Source organism: Vulpes vulpes, chromosome 1, assembly GCF_048418805.1.
Source record: "Vulpes vulpes isolate BD-2025 chromosome 1, VulVul3, whole genome shotgun sequence".
NCBI classification, from domain to species: Eukaryota; Metazoa; Chordata; class Mammalia; order Carnivora; family Canidae; genus Vulpes; species Vulpes vulpes.
This window is the reverse complement of record NC_132780.1, coordinates 122,421,584-122,435,937: the sequence shown is the minus strand read 5'-3', so window position 1 is coordinate 122,435,937 and position 14,354 is coordinate 122,421,584. Positions and strand designations below refer to the sequence as shown.

At 35.9% G+C, this 14,354-nt stretch overlaps 1 protein-coding gene across 13 annotated transcripts in view; it reads left to right on the top strand.

The window, feature by feature from the left end:
* The window catches only part of GOLGB1 (golgin B1), an 85,536-nt gene that overhangs the window by 22,553 nt on the left and 48,629 nt on the right, over nucleotides 1-14,354 (top strand). For 5 of the 13 annotated variants that reach the window (XR_011994954.1, XM_025990147.2, XM_072724650.1 and 2 more), the window contains 4 exons: nucleotides 1,462-1,584; nucleotides 2,685-2,798; nucleotides 4,631-5,033; nucleotides 6,919-7,034. Coding sequence is in view for 12 of the 13 variants with exons in the window: in XM_025990147.2 (XP_025845932.2) it covers nucleotides 1,462-1,584; nucleotides 2,685-2,798; nucleotides 4,631-5,033; nucleotides 6,919-7,034 (756 nt within the window). In the remaining variant the exon portion in view is untranslated. The remainder of the gene's footprint in view (nucleotides 1-1,461; nucleotides 1,585-2,684; nucleotides 2,799-4,630; nucleotides 5,034-6,918; nucleotides 7,035-14,354) is intronic. The other 8 variants (XM_072724674.1, XM_072724677.1, XM_072724689.1 and 5 more) reach the window with 2 other exon arrangements.

Here is a 14,354-nt window from a genome sequence, read left to right as displayed (position 1 = left end):
TCAGCTTCTATTGTGTCCTTTTTATGTAAAGCACTATATACAGTGTATGATGGAGAAATACAAAATGTGCTTTTTTTACTGAGTGGCTTAAAACATGGAAATCCAAGAATATAAACATATTAACAAATCCATCGTAATGCAAGCCATTCTGAATAACTGAATAGCAAACATCAACACAAATGGAAAGTTATTTTGAGAGATGAAAGAGGTTACCATGAGTGTGACATCCAAGAAAGATACATGGAAAAATTAGAGTTTAGGCAAAACTGTGATGGATAGATAATAATCTCAACAAGATGGTTGAAAGCATTCCATTTGTGGGGAGTGGTCTGAGCAAAATAACAGGAAAAAAAAGAATATGGCACATTTACAGGAAAAGATGTGTAGATGCATTTGGCGAATGAAGGATGCCAGTGCCTGTATACTTGCAACACCGAATTGCAGATTCATAGCAATGTCAGAATTCAGATAATCAAAACAAATTATGATTTTCTTCCTACCTAGAAGGAGAGCTGAGGTCAATTCAAGGTATCACCAATTGAGAAGTTAGCAATAGTTGAAGCACCAATACAAAATGGGCAAGCTAAGACCGGGTCAGCATGCTCAACTACTGATCTTAAGGAAATGAATAAGCAGGTGTTCATCTGCAGATGGTTGCGTGCAATATACACACACCCTCAAAACAAAACAGACAAAACAAAAATGCTGATATTAAACAGCTCTCAATTTATTTCCATTTTATTCTGTTAAGAGCCAGTTACAGATGAGGGTGATCTAGAAGCCTGCAAGTAATGACAGCTGAAAATAGCTATCTGGGGAGGTGGTGTGTGTTTGGAAATAAACCAGGTTCTTTGGTAGAAACAGTTCTTTGCAGATAAGACTAGCCAATATCCCTGATGAACATGGATGTAAAAATTCTCAGTAAAGTACTAGCAAACTGAATCCAACAATACATTAAAAAAATCATTAACCACAATCAAGTGGGATTTATTCCAGTTGTAGAGAATTTTGAATAAAAGATACATTAGTTTGAAGTTTGACTTAAAGGGCATGACAATTTCACTGAAGGTTTTAGAGCATGCATGTGCTATTAACATAGCTAAGACTTAACAGAAATCTAATTTCATTTTGTAGGCTTAATATTGTAATCTGCGAACTTTAAAAAAATATACCTCTTTTTTATGTAAACATTTCTAGTAACCATGCAAATGTATTTTTTAATCAAAATTTATATTTAGGCTGATTTCTGAGTTTGATAATAGGATTTCTCTTACATTTGGAAGTTACTGTCAGGCCTATCTCTCTTCCAACATTCTCATCCTTGACATTAAAAATTTAATTTAAAAAAAACCTATTCTCTATCAGTTCTCAGAGTCTATCTTTGGAGAATAGTGTGTGAGTTATGTTTGTGCAATATTCGGGGAGTGTAACGTGTATAGTTTCTCTGGTGTGTGTCTTTAGTTGAGTTCCATGCAGCAGGTGGTCCGAGAGAAAGATGCCCGCTTTGAAACACAAGTTCGTCTTCATGAAGATGAGCTTCTTCAGTTAGTAACCCAGGCAGATGTGGAAACAGAGATGCAACAGGTGTGTTGCTAAAACTTAGTAGAATGACTGTCATTTGGTTAACATTTAATTAACTGATCACAGCCACTTTTCTACCCTTACATATTGTTCTCCACTTGGTCTTAGCGTGCTCCTTAATTGGCTTCTTTTTGGTGATCGTATCTTCCATTGCATATTAATTATTTTTCCTTGTCCTTACCTTGCCTTTTATGCCTCTAACCAGGTTGTTGGTACTCAAAAGCTGAATTTAATTGGCAAATGTACGTGGTAGTCAGAAATCGGTTTCTCTTCAGTTTGCCAATTGTAGCTACATTAAAGACGTGATCCAAAGCTTCAAATCAATGAAGCCGGCGTAAACTTTGAAAAAATTAAAGTTGAAAAGGAGTGATTTTGAAATCATAAAGTCTTTTATTTATATTAATATTCTTAAAAAAGTAATTGAGTATATTTTGGAAATTGGCTTCATTGTTTTTAAGTTTATCATCTACTAACTTGAAGGTATTTGTTTTTATTTAGTGTGTTTTTATTTAGTGTGGTAACCAGAAGTGCTCCAGTGGTATTTCATGGTTGATTCATTTAATTGTTTTTGAGTGAAAACTTCTTCCAACTTCTAAGTAATCCTTTAGAATATACCACTAAATAAAGTTTCAGAATACAGCACTTTTTGAAGTAGAATATTAATATGTACATATATCATTTATTTATCCAACAATTGTTTATCGAGTGCATGTCCTATGCATGAAGCTAGAAGAGAAATGGTTCTTGCCTGCAGAGAATGTTCTCTTTGGTGAGTGAGATATACATGTACTTTTACTTAGGCATAGGACATTGACTTTATAATTTGAAAGGTGGACATTTTGTTTTCTCTAATAAAAAGACTCCCTAATTCAGGGGCTTGCCTGTGTCTCAGTTTAGTTGTTGTCAGTGTACTGGAGAAGGTATTTTTGGAGATTCTTTTTTGCTGCTCGATGGGAAGCATGGCATGCTGGTGTCCCATTCTTTAATCTGTCATCTTCAACATCCAAAGACCTTAAGCACACATCTACATGATATTTTGAAAGGTAATCAGAAAATGTTTCTCACTGGTTTAGCATATTGTATCTAAAACATTTCATTCTCAGAAATTAAGAGTGCTGCAGAGGAAACTTGAGGAGCATGAAGAAGCTTTACTGGGCCGTGCTCAGGTTGTGGGCTTGCTGCAACAGGAACTAACTACTGCTGAACAGAAAAACCAGGTACTGCCTTGTGATCTTTACTGCCTGCCTTGGGAGTGGAGTATTCGTTCCTGCTTTATTTTTATTTATTTATTTATTTTTTAGAGAGGGAGAAAGGGAGGTGGGAAGGAGCAGAGAGAGAGAGAATCTTAAGCAGGCTCCATGCCCAGGGCAGAGTCTGACCAAACCATCCAGACGTCCCCACTTCCACTTCAGTTTCCTAGGCAGCATGGATAAAATGGTAAGCCTTCTGAGAATTGGTGCCATTTATTCATTTTTTCCACAAATACTCTGTGCTTAAATGGTGGTGATACAGTGATGAGCAAAACAGGTATAGTTTCTTCCCTGATTAAGCGTGCATTCCACATCTTTCATTGTGGCTGTTTTTCTTTGTGTTTTTAGGTCTAGGGTCCTAACTTCTCTAGAATGTCCTTACTGTCCTCTAGTCAGTTTCCTTTCTGTCATATTGCTCTTTTGCTATCTCAGATGGTTCTTGTGCTTAATGTACTATCCCTTGTTTGTTTTGGTTGATTCTCTGTTGGCTTGAATAATTCATCATGCAATATTCCCTGAATCTAAAGTGATCAGACACGATGTTTTAAAATCTTAATTTTTTTATTTTTCCCACTAATTTTCTCTCCTCTCCTCTATGATCCCTTTCCCTATTTTTTATATTCCCCATATGAGTGAAATTGAAAATCAGAGAGGGTGACAAAACATGAGAGACTCGTAACTCTGGGAAACGAACAGGGGTAGTGGAAGGGAAGGTGGGGGGGATGGGTTGACTGGGTGATGGGCACTGAGGGGGACACTTGACGGGATGAGCACTGGGTGTTATACTATATGTTGGCAAATCGAACAATAAAAAGATATACAAAGAAATTAAAGTTTTAAAATCTTAAGCTCACGTATCCCATCCCATAATGTCATTTCCTTTCTCAGACTGGCCTGACCTTCATTCTTATTGAAATCCCCCAATCTTTTCACTTTGTTCCTCTGGTATATTAGTTCTTTCCTGGCCTCTCTCCTTTCCCTGTCTGCTATTGACCCATGTTTGACCATTTGGACTACTCTTTTATCAGCTCTTGGATTCCTGTGACCTGGTCTTATCACATCAAGTAGCCAAATACTAATGTGGCACCGGTGATAAGTCCACATTCTGTGCTTGTTCATCTGGGTGCCTCATGCTTTGGAGAAAGTCAGTCATCTCCTCAATTTTCAACTCTCCTTGAGGAGGACTTTCTTGCATTGAAACATTTTCCCGTATCTCCCATCCTAATAAAACCTATATCCTGATCCCAAGGCCTCTGGTCTCACTGTCATCAGGCAGCTGGGTTCAAGTCTCAGTTGTGCCTCTTACTAGTTACTATAGAGTTACAGCTCTGTGACTTTTGGCAAATTTCCCTTCTCTGCTCTTGTTAATATAAGTATCTCTCTCATGGCCTCTGCCATTTTTGTATTATAATTATCTGGTTAAATGTGACTGCCCCACTGAACTCTTGAGTTCCACGAGGGCAGAGACTGCATTCATTCATTCAGCATTTATTGATCACTAGGTCCTCAATACGACATGTACTGTGCTAGGTGCTAAAGAACAGTGGTGATAAAACAAAATCCCTTCCCTTATTGAGCTTATTTTATAATGAGAGAGAAAGTAAGAGATAATGGTACATATAAATACGTATGAATATAAATTGTTAAAAGTATCAGGAAGCAAAAACAGGGTCTTATGCAGTTGTAGGTTATGTCCTGAGTGTCAAATCCCTTGCTTTACCTAGAAGAGGCACTTCACTATGCTTATTGAAAAGAAAGAATGAATTTATGGCTCATGAGGCTTTGTCTTTTTTTCTTAGATTCTCTCTCAGCAGCTACAGCAGATGGAAACTGAGCATAATACTTTAAGGAACACTGTAGAAACAGAAAGACAGGAGTCCAGGATTCTGATGGAAAAGATGAAACTTGAGGTGTCAGAGAGAAAATTATCCTTCCATAACCTGCAGGAAGAAATGCATCATCTTCTGGAACAGCTTGAGCAAGCAGGTCAAGCTCAGGCTGAGCTACAGTCCCGGTACTGTGCTTTGGAACAGAAACACCAAGCAGAAATGGAAGAAAAGATCTCTCACATTTTGAATCTTCAAAAGACTGAGCAAGAACTACATTCTGCCTGTGATGCTCTGAAAGAAGAAAATTCAAAGCTTGTCCAAGATAAGAGTGAACAGGCATTTCATTCAGCTCAGGTCATTCAACAACTGCAAGGTCAGTATTTGATTGTCTTTCAAGTCCATTGTCTAGCACCTGAGTGGCTTCTACTTCCAAATTTCTGGGATCTGTGAATGACATCATTCAATTGAAAGCAATTGAATCAATAGAAGAATTAAGAAAGGCATCTCTTCTGAGCTCTTTGTCATTTCTCCTGTCTTTGGCCGAAATTACAATCTGGATTAATATTATGATTATTGGGCACCAGGGTGGCTCAGTGGTTGAGCGTCTGCCTTTGGCTTGGGTTGTGGTCCCGGGATCCTGGGATTGGGTCCTGCATCAGCCTCTCTGCAGGCAGCCTGCCTCTCCCTCTGGCTTTGTCTCTGCCTCTCTCTGTGTCTCTCATGAATAAATAAATAAAATCTTAAAAAATATATTATTATTATCATTATAGTAATAGAAACTATTGATAATGATGTATCATATGTTAAAAAGAATAATGTGGGATCCCTGGGTGGTGCAGCGATTTGGCACCTGCCTTTGGCCCAGGGCGCGATCCTGGAGACCCGGGATCGAATCCCACGTCGGGCTCCCAGGGCATGGAGCCTGCTTCTCCCTCTGCCTGTGTCTCTGCCTCTCTCTCTCTCTCTCTGTGACTATCATAAATAAATAAAAATAAAAAAAAAAATTAAAAAAAAAAGAATAATGTGTGAAACATGAGTGCAGTCTCTAGGATTCAGTGACTGAAATGAGTAGGGTTTGAATCAATTCTTGGAAAACTCAGGCTAGATCTAGATGCATAGGTAGGGAGATTGATTGCATGGAGCCATTTTTACTTCTTTTCTTTTTTTTCCCATTTTTACTTCTAAAGATGAATCAATACTTATAGATTTTTTTTTTAAGGAAAAATTTTATCCTTTAAGATTTAATGGAAACTTTTTTTTTTTTTTAATGTTATTAAAGTAATGCAGGGACATTGAGTGGCTTAGTTGGTTAAGCATCTGACTCTTGGTTTCAGCTCAGGTTCTGATCTCATGAGTCATGGGATTGAGCCCCACATTAGGCTGCTATGCTCAGTGTTGAGTTGCTTGGGATTTTCTCTTTCCTCTCCCTCTGACCCTCCCCCACTAGAATGCACATGCTCTCTCTTTCTCTCTCTCTTAAATAAATAAATAAATCTTAAAAAAAAGTAAATCTGGGCAGCCCTGGTGGCGCAGTGGTTTAGCGCTGCCTGCAACCCAGGGCGTGATCCTGGAGACCCGGGATTGAGTCCCACGTCAGGCTCTCTGTATGGTGCCTGCTTCTCCCTCTGCCTGTGTCTCTGCCTCTCTCCCTCTCTCTCTCTCTCTCTCTCTCTCTGTCTCTATGAATAAAAAAAGAAAAAAAAAGTAAATCTTTAAAAAAAGTAAATAAAGTAATACATGCCACTAATTTAATTCTAATACGTTGACATATATTTAAAGGAAAGATTTTAGGAAGATTTAAGTTAAAGATCTATATTGAGGAACCGAACTTTAACCAGAAAGCCTTGAGGGGCATTATATAGGAACAGTGTATTACATTAGCATACTGTCCTCTTGAGTGGACTGTGTACATGTTTAGAGTTGTGCTATGTTGTCTCAATGGGATTCATGATGCTTCGATGAGGAGTGAAGAAAATAGAATTTAAAAATACTAAAGGCATTTTCAAGGAAGAATGACTTTGTGAATGATTCTAAGCCTGTTTTATTTTACGTTTTAAGGAAGTGGTTTACTGAAATGCCCTTTGGTCCCTCAGAGAATTTAAAGAGTTAAAAACATGTTGTCATTGGCATCCTCATTTTAGTTAACATAACTGACCTAGAGTGAACAGCATGTGCTGTATCTCTAGGAGGTAATAGCTTACCACGTTTTTAGACGTGCAGTAGAGATCATTTCTATTTACTTACTTTGTTTTCCTTAGATCAACTCCAGCAAAAATCCAAAGAAATTACTCAGTTTCTAAGCAGACCAACCTTGCCTAAACATGAAACAGCATCTCAAGCTTCTCTCCCAGATGTTTATACTGAGGATACACAGGTAATGAAATGTATACTTCTAATGAATGTGATCTGTCTTTGCTGTATCATACTTAGGTGCTCTAATGAGAATTTACACCAGAAAGTAATATAAGCTTTCTTTTAGCCAGAAAGTAATATAAGTCTTTTCTGCCTGATAAGATGCTTTTTTAGAGGCGATTCCAGTTGAAATGAATCATGAAAACCATTAATTTAGTGTCTCAAAAATGGTTAATGAGAATATAATAGATAACAAGCACCATGATCTCAGGAACCTTTCTGATTCTAAGGTCTTAGAATTCCATATTGAAAGTAAATCATTGTTTTTGATCTTATAATCCATTTTCTCAGCTGAGAAGTCAATTTTGGTTTTGGTAGTTTGAAATTTCACCACCTTTAATGTATACAATTCAGTCTAACCAGACTTAAAAGTTTATTATATAAATCATAATCCTCCATTAATTAATTAACAGTAAGAACTTTAACTGCCAATTTGCTGTTGTTTGGTCAGTATATTCTCTTTTTCTCCTCTAAAAATCTCTATGGGAAGCTAGATTATAATCACCAGAAGATTGCTTATGGAGCATGATTATCAAAACAGAGTGAGTTTGATGATTTTTATTGGCTAGTGTCAAGCTAGGATAACTGGATTTATTCATCTCCATTATAAAATCATACCCTTCTGAACTGACAGACTTACTGACCAGCTGAGTTCCATGGTTCCTGGGCAGTACTGTGTACTGATAAAAATTTTTGCTTCCTGGTTTCTAGCTTCTAGGCATTCCAGTCTCCTCTATTCTCAAAATCACAACTTTTTCCTTGAATGTTTAAGGACATATTTTCAGTAATTGCAAAGAAATTGAAAGAATTTGATACAAAACATGTATATAGCCACTATCTAGATTCTATCAACATTTTACTATATGTTTTTAATGTTTACTATATGTTTTATCAAAGATTCATTTATCCATTCACCAGTTCATTTCTTATGTGTTTCACAGCAAATTGCAGAAATGAGAATGTTTTTCAGCATGCATGTCATTGACTGATTTTTAATATTAATAGTTTTTTCTTTTGAATTAAGATTTATAAACATGAAATGTATAAACATTGAGTGTATTATTCATTGATTTTTGACAAATGCATATACCCGTGCTACCCAAATCCCTATCAAGATATATCCTTATTACCCTACAAAGTATCCTCATACCCTTTCACAGCCAATCACATCCTAACCTTCTAGAGCTGACCAGTGTTCTGTTTTGTCACCATAGATTAATTTTGCCTGTTTTACAACATAATGTAAATGTAATCATGCAATATATATACTCTTTTGTGTAAAGCTTCTTAACACCCAGCATGTTTTGAGATTCATCCATATTGTTGCATATATCATAATGTATTCTTTTATATTGCTGAGAAGTACTCCATTTTGTGAATATTCTGCATTTTCTTTTTGCATGACTGTGCTATAATTTCCTGTTGATGAATACCTGGGCGTTTTCATGTTTTGGCCATTATGAATTAAGCTGCTATAAATATTCTTGTACAAGTATTTGTGTGGACATGTTTTCATTTGTCTTCAGTGGATCCTAGTTGAGATCACTGGGCTATAGAGTATGTATTTAGCTTTCTTTTTTTCTTTTTAGAAGAAAGATTTTACTTATTTATTCATGAGAGACACAGAGAGAGAGAGAGAAAGGCAGAGACACAAGCAGAGGGAGAAGCCGGTTCCATGCAGGGAGCCCAATGTGGGACCCGATCCCGGGTCCCCAGGATCACGCTCCGGGCTGAAGGTGGCACTAAACCACTGAGCTACCCGGGCTTCCCTGTATTTAGCTTTCTAAGAAACTGGCAGATCATTTCCCAAAGTGGCTGTATTATTTTATATTCCCACCTAAAATATATGATTTGATATTGTCAGTTTAAAAAATTTTAGCCATTTTTTTTTTTTAAATTTTAGCCATTCTAATGGGTGCATGGTGGTGTCTCATGGTTTTAATTTGCATTTCCCTGATAAATGGTGTTGAATGTTTTCTCTTGAGATTCTTGGCCATTTGTATATCTTCTTTTGATGAAGTGCCCTTTCAAATCATTTCTCCACTTAAGAAATCAAATTCTTGTTTTTTTTTTATTATTGAGTGGAGGGGATTCTTTATATATCCTGAATACTGGTTTATTTTCAGCTGTTTGGTGACTATTTTCTCTCATGCTATGGCATACCTCCTACTCATATCCTTCATGGTATCCTTTAATTAGCAGACATTTTGTAATTTTGATAAAATCTATTATTTATCATTTTTTATGGATATAATTTTCTGTGTTCTAACTATGAAATTTTTGCTTAATAATGCCAAGTCATGAAGATTTTTCTTTTTCCCCCACAACCTTTATGGTTTTAACTTTCCCATTTCAGTCTCTGAACGTCACATAAATTTTTGTGTGTGGTATAAGGGAAGGGTCAAGGTTTATTTGGATTGTGACAGTTTTTGGCTGTTAGAAATAAAGCTTCTATGAATATTCTTTTAGAAATATTTGTTTGGACCTATGCTCTCTTTACTCTCAGAAAATACCTGGAAGTAGAATGCCTGGATCACCTAGGTATTTGAGAGGTTTTAAGATGCTTGCAGGGGATCCCTGGGTGGCGCAGCAGTTTGGCGCCTGCCTTTGGCCCAGGGCGCGATCCTGGAGACCCGGGATCGAATCCCACATCCGGGCTCCCGGTGCATGGAGCCTGCTTCTCCCTCTGCCTATCTCTCTCTCTATGTGACTATAATAAAATTAAAAAAAAAAAAAAAAAAAAGATGCTTCCAGGCTGTTTGCAAAGTGGTTGTACCATTTTCCATTCTCATCAGCAATGTATGAAAGTTCCAGGGATAAGCCTCACTTGGTAATGATATATGACCCTTCTATTTTGTTAAATTACATTTGTTAAAATTTTGTTTTAAAGTTTTGCATCTGTGTGATGAGGAATTTTTGTCTGTTGTTTTTTTGTAATTTCTTTATCTGATTTTGCTGTATGAGTAAAGCTAGACTTTTAGAATGAATTGGGAAGTATTCTTACCTTTTTAGTTTTTGGGGGAAGATTTTGTGTAGGCTGGGTATTATTTTTTCCTTAAATGATTTTTGGAAATTCACCAATGAAGCCATCTAGTCCTGGAGTTGTCTTTTTGGGTGCATTTTTTTTCCTACCAATTCCATTTGTAGCTATATGGCTATTCAGGTTATTGGTTTCTTTTTTATTGTACTTTGGTATTTTGTATCTTGTAGGGAATTGGACCATTTCATCTAAAGTGTCAGATTTAAAACCATAAAGTTGTTTGCAATAGTCCTTAATTATCCCTTTTAATATCTGTAGAGCTATAGTGATGTCACCCCTCTTCCTGATATTTGTAATTTGCGTTTTCTTTCTTATACATACTTATACATACTTATACTGCCCAAAGTTTTTCCGACTTTATTGATCTCAGAAAAACCAGCTTTGGTTTCATTGATGCTCTGTTGTTTTCTGTTTTGTTGATATCTACTTTAATCTTTATTATTTACTTTCTTTTGTTTGCTTTGGATTTGATTTCCTCTTCTTAGCTTCTTAAGGTAGAGGCTGAGGCCACTGGTTTGAGAACTTTCTTATTTCTAACATAGGTGTTTTGCACTATAAATTTCTCCCTACCATCTTCTTTGGCATATCCCACAAATTCTGTTGTGTTTCCTTTTTCACTTAGTTCAAAATAATAATTTCCTATTTGCTTTCTTCTTTGCTTCTTGGATTACTTAGTTTTTAGATATTTGGGGAAGATGTTCCAGGAGCTGTTTCTATTACTGATTTTTATTTTCATTCTATTGTGGTCAAAACATACTTTGTATAACTTGAATCTTCTGGAATTGATTCAGACCTTTATGGCCCAGAATATTGTCTATTTTGGCAAATCTTCCATTTGTACTTGAAAATAATTGCTGTTATTGACTGGAGTGTCGTATAAATGTCAATCATGTAAGGCTGGTTGATTATGTTACTCAAATATACTGTATCATTTGCTTTTCTGCTTGTTTTCTCAATTATCAACAGGAGTATTAAAATCTCAGATTATAGTTGTGGATTTATCTATTTCTTCCTCTTCTATCAATTTTTGCATCATTTATTTTCAAGCTGTTACTATGGGCTTAAACATTTAGGATTTTTAGGTCTTAATTAAGTGACCCATTTTTTATTATGAAATGGCCTTCTTTATTCTGGATGACGTTGATGACATTCTTTTTGCTTTGAAATGTACTTTTGTTTGATATTAATAGAGCTACTGGACTTTTCTTTTAATGGTTCAAAACACGTCTTTTTTTCATTCTGTTACTTTTAACTTGTTTGTATCTTTATATTTAAAGTTCATTGCTTGTATCCACAGAATTTGAGCCTACTTCTTATCCTGTCGCTGCTGTAAGTTGGAGTGTTCAGACTATTTACATTAATATTATTGATATAGGGATCCCTGGGTGGTGCAGCGGTTTAGCGCCTGCCTTTGGCCCAGGGCGCAATCCTGGAGACCCGGGATCGAATCCCACGTTGGGCTCCCTGTGCATGGAGCCTGCTTCTCCCTCGGCCTGTGTCTCTGCCTCTCTCTCTCTGTGTGACTATTATAAATAAATTAAAAAAAAATGTTATTGATATAATTGTAAAAGTCTCTGACCTTGTTATTTTCTATTTTACCAACTGTTTTCTTATCTTTTTTTTTTTACTAAGTATTTTTTATGATTTTATTTTTCTCTCCTTGCAAATTATTAGCTATAATTCTTTGTTTTATTATTCTGGTGGCCACATTATGGGTTATAGTCTCTGTCGTTATTGCAGTTTACCTTCACATAATATTATGCTGCTTCATGTATAGAATAAGAACTTATATACATGCATTTCTTCATTTCTGGTTTTTATGTTATTGTTTTACTCATATCTATTTTATAAAAAATACAAAAATATAACATATAAACAAATTGTTAATTAAATTGTTATTTATTCAATTATTATTTAAAGACAGTCAAATAATAAAATATTTAACTATCATTGCAGTTACCATTTCGGATACTTTTTATTCTTTAGGGTAGATCAGGGATTGGCAGTGTTTTTCTGAAAAAGGACAAATAGTAAATATTTTAGGTGTTGTGGCTCATATAATCTTTTTTTGTAGTTACTCTGCCATTATAGAGCAAGAGCAGATATAGAACAAAGATAAATGATTGTGACTGATTTTCAGTTCAGCTTTACTTACAAAAACAGGTAGAAGGCCTCAAAAGTTGCTGAACTCTGGTATAGTTTCATATTTCCATCTAGTATTGTTTTCTTTCTGTCTGAAGGACTTCCTTTAACTTGTGCATGTATGTCGGTGTGTGTGTATATACACACGATTGTGCAGGTCTGCTGGTGATGAGTTCTTAAAGTTCTTATTTGTCTGAAGACATCTTTATTTCTCCATTGTTGCTGAAAGATATTCTTGCTGACTACAGAATTCTACATTGATTTTTTTTTCTTTCAATGCTTTAAGCCTGTTACTCTACTCTTTCTTTCTTGCATTTTAGTTTTTGAGAAGAAATCTATCATCCTTATCTCCCCTGCCCCACCCTGGCAGCTTTTAGGATCTTATGACTGGTTTTGAATACTTAGATTAGATAGTACCTTGGTGTAGTTTTTTGTTTCTTGTGCTTGGAGTTCTTGGAGCCTTTTGAATCTTTGTGTTTAGTTTTCATCAGGTTGGAAAATTTTCTGCCATTAATTAGTAAACTATTTTTTTCTGATTCTCTCGCCTCTTTTGGGGATTCCATTCACACATATAGTAGATTACTTGAAGTTTTTCCAGAACTCACTGACACTTACCTAAAAATGTTTTTATTTTGCTTTTATTCCTGAAAGGTATTTTGTACTGGTTATATAATTCTGGATCGACAGAATTCAGGACTTTAAAGATTGTGTTTTATTATTTTCTGGCCTATAATTTTCTTCCAACAATTGGTCAAATTACTCAAATTATTATTCCCCTTTATGTAAAGTATCATTTTTTTCTTGGATGATCTTAAGATTTTATCTTTGTGACATACTTAGTTGTGGTTTTCTTCTGTAATTTTCTCACTTAGCTTTTGTTGAACTTTTTTTTAAAGATTTTTTTTTAAAAAAATTATTTATTTATTTATTCACGAGAGACACAGAGAGAGGCAGAGACACAGGCAGAGGGAGAAGCAGGCTTCATACAGGGAGCCCAACGCGGGACCTGATCCCAGAACCCCGGGATCATGCCCTGAGCCAAAGGCAGACACTCAACCGCTGAGCCACCCAGGTGTCCCTTTTTTTAAGATTTTATTTATTTATGAGAGACACACAGAAAGAGGCAGAGACACAGATGGAGAAGCAGGCTCCCCACAGGGAGTCTGATGTGGGACTTGATCCCAGGACCCGGATCATGCTCTGAGCTGAAGGCAGATGCTCAGCCATTGAGCTGCCCAGGCATCCCTGTTGAACTTTTTAATAAATTTATATTTGGGAAAATTTTTGCCATTATTTCTTCAAATAAATTTTTTCCTCCATTATGTCCTTGCTCTCCTAGGGCACTCCAATTACAAATATATTGAACCTTTTATTTTTCTCACAAGTTCCTGAGGGCTCTGTTCACTTTTCTTTTTTTTTCTTTTTTTCTTTTTTTCAAACTTCAGATTGGATAATTTCTGTTGATCTGTCTTCAAGTTCACCAAGACTTTCTTCTTCATATTGGTTCTACTTAAGCCTACCCATTGAATTTTTCATTTCAGGTCTTCTGCTTTTTATCCTAGAACTTCTGAGTAGTTCATTATTTTATAGTTTCTTTGTATTAGTACAATTCCCTATCTTTTCGTTCATTATGAGCATATTTTCCTTTACATTGTGAGCATAGGTGTAATAGCTTCCTTAAAATTCTTTTTTTTTCTAGTTCTAAAATCTGTATCATTTTGTGCTTCATCTTTGTTGATTATGTTTTCTCTTGAGAATAGGTGTGACATTCCCTGTTTGTGTGGTGAGTGATTTTGTATTCTAACCTGAATATTGTGAAAGTTTTGTTCATAATATTCTCTTTTGTTATTTCTAAAACTCTCAGGAGTTTTTATTACTTTTTAAAAGCCAGTAATTTGGTGCCTGGGTCAGTTAAGCATCTGCTTTTGTCTCAGGTCATGATCTCAGGGTCCTGGGATGCCCTGCATCAAGCTCCCTGTCCAGCTGGAATCCAGTTTCTCCTTCTGCTCCTCCTCCCCTCCCCACTTGTACTCTTTTCCTGTCTCATTTTCTTTCAGTCAAATAAATAGAATCTTTTTTCTTTTTCTTTTTTTTTTTTTA